Source organism: Oncorhynchus nerka, linkage group LG4 (genome assembly GCF_034236695.1).
Source record: "Oncorhynchus nerka isolate Pitt River linkage group LG4, Oner_Uvic_2.0, whole genome shotgun sequence".
In the NCBI taxonomy this organism is placed as follows: Eukaryota; Metazoa; Chordata; class Actinopteri; order Salmoniformes; family Salmonidae; genus Oncorhynchus; species Oncorhynchus nerka.
The window spans coordinates 54869938-54875937 of NC_088399.1; the positions used below are offsets into that span (position 1 = coordinate 54869938).

At 40.3% G+C, this 6000-nt stretch overlaps 1 protein-coding gene across 1 annotated transcript; it reads left to right on the forward strand.

The window, feature by feature from the left end:
* The first annotated feature begins 3402 nt into the window (after positions 1 to 3402).
* Positions 3403 to 5465, forward strand: LOC115128976 (ictacalcin-like). The gene is made up of 3 exons (XM_029659114.2): positions 3403 to 3432; positions 4557 to 4699; positions 5139 to 5465. Exons 2-3 carry the CDS (start codon positions 4562 to 4564, stop codon positions 5277 to 5279), a joined length of 279 nt encoding a protein of 92 aa, XP_029514974.1. The 5' UTR covers positions 3403 to 3432; positions 4557 to 4561; the 3' UTR covers positions 5280 to 5465.
* Positions 5466 to 6000: the final 535 nt, after the last annotated feature.

A 6000-nucleotide genomic window follows, 5' to 3' on the forward strand; every position in this document is an offset into this window, starting at 1 on the left:
CAATTACGGCCTAGGAACAGTGGGTTAACTGCCTGTTCAGGGGCAGAACGACAGATTTGTACCTTGTCAGCTCGGGGATTTGAACTTGCAACCTTTCGGTTACTAGTCCAACGCTCTAACCACTAGGCTACCCTGCCGCCCTGTATACTTAATACCTCTACAGGAACGGTGTGTCCCCCCCCCATGGGGTGGTTGAGCTAACATAAGCTCATAGCATGAGGTTGTAAGTAACACAAACATTTCCCAGGACATAGACATGTCTGATATGGGCAGAAAACTTACATTCTTGTTAATCTAACTGCACTGTCCAATTTACAGTAGCTAGTACAGTAAAATAATACCATGCTATTGTTTGAGGAGAGTGCACAGTTGTCACGGATCCCTCTGGAACTGTGTCATAGCGCACACCTGGTCCCCATTACCACTGATTGTAATTGTTTAAATGTGCCCTTTTGGTTTCCATTGGGCTGTCGATTATTGTTCCAATGTCCGTTGGTCGTGTGAGTACCTGTGCTGTGTTGTTTTGGCTTTCATGACGCTTGTATTGCGCTGATGATTATGGGTCTTGTCCCGTGGTGTATCATTGTGCACTTGTGTTTTCGGGTCTCATCCCGTGTTATTTATTCGAGGTACTCCTCTCACTTTTGTTTGGGTTTCAACCCTGTGTTTTGTATACTTGTTTGTTTGGTCTTCTTTCCCGTGCCTTTACATGGCATTCTGTAATTTGGGTCAATAAAAAACCCTATTATGCATTCCAGCGCCTGTCTCCCGACCCTTTATACCAACATGACAACAGTTATGAACTTGAAAATTTATTAATAAACCAATTAGGCACATTTGGGCAGTCTTGATACAACATTTTGAACAGAAATACAATGGTTCATTGAATCAGTCTAAAATGTTGCACATACACTGCTGTCATCTAGTGGCCAAAGTCTAAATTGTGCCTAACCTGGAATATTACAATTTGGCCTTTCTCTTGAATTTGAAAGATAATGAAGAAAAAAATATGGGGGAAAAAAACATGTTTTTTTTCTTTGTATTATCTTTTACCAGATCTAATGTGTTATATTCTCCTACATTCACTTCACATTTCCCCAAACTTCGAAGTGTTTCCTTTCAAATGGTATCAAGAATATGCATATCCTTGCTTCAAGTCCTGAGTTACAGGCAGTTAGATTTGGGTATGACATTTTAGGCAAAAAAAAAAATGTTTTTAAAAGGGTCCGATCCTTATTAAACCATAGACCACACACACTCACACACACACAACCAACAAGACTGCATTGGTTGCTATGGTGGAGAAGGCCTTGGTCCCGAGATGTTTATCATTATGTTCAGTCAGGCTCCTATCTGACTCATCTGCTCATGGCCATGTCAGTAAGTTACAATCCCAACCTCAGAAATGTGGAATTCATTCGCTGTGGAGGAAGAGTGGACCCACTCACTACCATATAACACTTCCAGGTTTATGCAGTGAGTCAGGAGGAACTCCATTTGCAGAGATTGTCTGGAACTAGTATACCTGCACATTAAGCTTCCTGACTGAGTCACAGACACACACATTCAGAACTAATTGTAAGGAGAACCAGCCCCTCACACAGTAATAATAAGATAATAATAATAATAATAATAATAATAATGGATAAGAGCGTCTGCTAAATGACTTAAATGTAAATGTAATAGAGAAACAGATTTGTAGGTATAAAGGCAGGGAGTTATGGGAGTGGTACGCAAACCATGCACCATCTTTCTCTGTCTCCAAGTCAAGATTTACAGTAAAAGAGCCTGACAAAGACGTCTGACTCGAAATGCTAAACTCAATAATCTGTTAGAATATTTTATAGTGTTTGGGTCAGGGGTGTCTCTTCTTCTTGCAAGCTTAAGAAGAGTATCACAAGATGAAGTTGATGATAAATTGCTCAAAACAACAAAGGAAGAGCACGGGACAGGGACACTGCCTAGGACTAACTGTGTGTGTGTGTGTGTGTGTGTGTGGCATATCTTTGTGTAATTAACAGCAGAGATAAACGAAAGGCTGCACAAAGTGCTACAATACAGAAATGATGTAATATGTGTTGGCGAGTAAATACTATTTTCTGCCCTGTAAATACAGTAGTATTAGGTTTATTACAGTTTACCTCATCACATAATTGTAATAAGACACACACACACACTCAAATGTGATGGAAATGGCACTAAACAAGTCTATGCTTTACAGGGTTTATGTTATGCCCTTACATTTGATACAAATCACAATCAATTATATTATTGATACAGGGACTATTTTCCTCCAGTCAATGCAGCCCATGCCTCCCAGTTAAAAGCTTTGTAAAAGATGTTGGCCAATTTGTGAAGCAATTCCTATAAGTGCATCTAAGAATCTAACTTGTGACTGAAGTTAATCGTGACCAAGGAAACCACAGGCTTTTGGGACATGTTGTTATTACATAAATGATACTGCATGACTCACACAAACAAGCAGGGGTATGAAGCTATGTTCCTTTCCCTCTGTCAAACACATATCCCATGTAGGGAATAAGGGTGCCATTTGGGACGGAGACCTGTGGTGAAATGAAATTCAAGATCTGCTGCCATGCTACACTTAAATAAGTTAAATGTTTTCTCATAAAGTCTACTATGTGCTACCTTTTACTTTTTGAATGGCACTCGTATTACATGTAAACAACAGTATATTTATGGGTATGTTTATCTTCTCCATAAGTACCATGTCATACAAGTCTGTAGGGCATTACACTGTATGTGAACTAAACCACCAGTGCACAGTATCAATAACATTTTTTAAGTACGTTTAGCAGACGCTGCAGTGCATTAAAACATATGAGTTGGCAGTAAACGTACAATAACAACTTTTATTTTATTTTATTTCACCTTTATTTAACCAGGTAAGCAAGTTGAGAACAAGTTCTTCAATGTTAGCATCATCTAATTCATTGTAAACAAGTTAAAACACTAGACCTATTTGGAAGCCAGTAATACATTTTGGGCTTTGCAATCAAATCATTTCTAAAGCAAATCCATTCTCTGTAAACGTACAATAACAACTAAAGAATACTGGTCATAAACTCAAAGTAAGCTTAATCTAAATGCATCGATTCACCTGTATTGTGAGAAGAGCAGTGGATTCTAAGTGTATTTGTATTGCATCTAAAGTCAAGGGGAATGAATGGTTGGATATGAGAAATGAATGAAGAGAATAGTTGAAGAGTAAAATAGTTCATGTACCAGAGAAAGAGAAAGAGAGACAGGGAAGAGAGTGTAGGGAAGAAAAGAGGGAGGGATGGAGGGTGTGGTGCTGTATAAAACAACCCTTACATCCCAACCTCCACCACTCTCTCTCTCTCTATCCATACACTCACTTTTCCCTTTGTATAACGGTTTCTCATTCCCCACAATTCTTCCTACATCTCGGTGAGTAGCCACTTTAATCTTGGGTTTCTTAATTGTGCTCCCTAATGTTTAAACGTCAATGTTACTGTGGTGGTTTTGAAATGTAATCCCTGCTCGGTATGTTTTGTTTTGTGCACTTAAATTTTTTCTCTTGGTTTTTGGATTTAACCCTTCGCTCACTTGACTTCTGTTTCAGAGTTTTGCACTTTTAAACAAAATGTCCTTCTTTGGTTCCTAATGTGGTTGATTTTATTATGAGGACTTGATTCTGTAACGGAGGCTTGCAAACCAGTCATTCTGTACCAATGTGTTTTGCGTTGCGGAGGACAGGTTGGGTTTAACTTATCGCTGTGAGTACTAGTCAGTAGTTGTAATATCGCAGCAGTTTGTGGTTCTCCTATTCTCATTCCCTTTTCCTTTACTCGCCCATCTTTCATTATTTCCTTCTCTCTCTGTCTCATCTGGCTAACATTCCCTTGGCTCTACCCTTTGCTCCCTCAACCACATCCTCAAGAGCAGACACACACACACACACACACACACACACAGAGAGGAAGACAAGAAGATTAAAGAAGTGACACTTGGGGTAAACACACAGCATATGGAAAAATATGGTGAGGTGTTATTCAGTAGAAGAGTAATCCACAGACGGGATTTGCCCAGACCGTTACATGTTTCCTCATCTGGAGCCATGTTAATTACCAGGAGAGCATAGCGTTGCCATAACAGTGCTTGTGTTTTTCACCATAGAACCTGTGGTTGCCTCCCAAATGGCACCCTGTTCACTATGTAGGGCCCTGGTTAAAAGTAGCGAACTATGTAGGGAAAAGGGTGCTACCATGGGCTCAGAGGAAACCAGGTTTTGTTTTGATTCCTTTCATTGGAAAATACAGAGAAACACACAAGAGACAAAAGCTATGATGATGAAGCTACAGTATCATGCAATGCAACAACCATATGCTTTCAGTGAATTCATTGAAATGGTTTAATGCCCCACCGAATTGAGTTTTCATACTTTGAGAGTGAAAGAACGGACAAATAATATTCTTATCTATAGTGAGCAATAACAGCAATGTCTAGAAATATTTTTTATTTAGTGCTTCACTAGGTTCTGTGTCCCTCTCTGTTTTCCCCTTCAACTATAGTCACCATGTCTGGGATCCAGCAGGCCATGTCTCTCCTCATCGCCTCCTTCCACAAGTACTCTGGGAAGGAGGGGGACAAGTTGACCCTCAGCAAGGCCGAGCTGAAAGAGCTGCTCCAGGCTGAACTAGGGGAGATGCTTGGGGTGAGTGAGACTGAGCATACAATTCCTAATGATCTGGGATCAGATTTGTTTTGTTGCACTACAGCAGTGATGTCAAACTGAATTCCTGGAGGGCCATGTGTCTTTTTGTTATTTCCATAAATTAAGACTGAGAGATCCAGGTGAGGGCCCACCAGGAAGTGAGTTTGACACCCCCTGCTCTAGAGGCAGGGTCAGTGCTCTCTCTTCCGAGATCTGTTGGGTCGGGCAAAATAGGAATGCCGGAAAGATTGGGTCCATTTCTGAATACAGCTCAAATAAACAATGCTTGCTAACTCCAGCAATGGCATCCCAAAATATTTAAATTCACTAAGATGTATATCACCTTTATATCACCTTTGGCCAGAAATACAGCATGTGTGTCAAGACAGTTTTCTTGTTAAGCTCCCCCTTCTTTCTTCTGCATTCTGTCGGTTTTCAGAAAGCCAGTGACAAGTCAGCAGTGGACAGAATCTTCAAGGACCTGGACTCTAACAAAGACAACACTGTTGACTTCAAGGAGTATGTCACCCTCGTGTCCTGCCTCACAGTGATGTGCAATGAGTTCTTCATAAAGAAGTAGAGCACGTACACCACCTAGTGGCCATGATACAAAACTGCAGGAGGAGACCACTCAATTTAACAGAGATTAAACAGTGAAGCAATCTAGAGTAGTAATATTGCAGTAATATATAATAGACAGGTTGAATCTGGGAAGTTGTCCTTGTAATGCAAAGTCCATCGATAAAGAAATTAGATGAGTATGTTCCACCTGGTCTGGTGTCATTTTTTTGTGCTGCTGTCACCTCTTCATTTCACATGTTTCTTACTGAGGTTTTTCTTACTAAAATTATGTTTAAAGCCTTTCTTGTATGAAAATGTGCATCCATTTCACACAACGGGAAATAGCTGGGTTCATTCTATGCATATGCAGTGGCTTAGGCCTACATGCTATTGAGTACATATGATATGAGACATCTGCCTCTGGTGAATGGTATAACTATTAAGCTAAACAAGAGATCAGTGGATCTGTTTAATCACCACCAAAGGGTTTGGCATAGCACATGTGTAACTTGTTAGACCCCTCAAGACTCGGGGCATGTGTCCTCAAACCTCTCCCCTACTCTGTCTTCACTGAGAAGAGTGGGGTCCCGGTAGGCATGTTTCTAATGGGCAACTTAATCCTACTCATATTGGAAAATGGATATTGTAATAAGCAGTAAGGCACAAGAGGCCGCACTATTATTTAATAAATATCACAGGTAAATGACTGTTCAGTCCGACACAAAAAGACAATGGAGGAC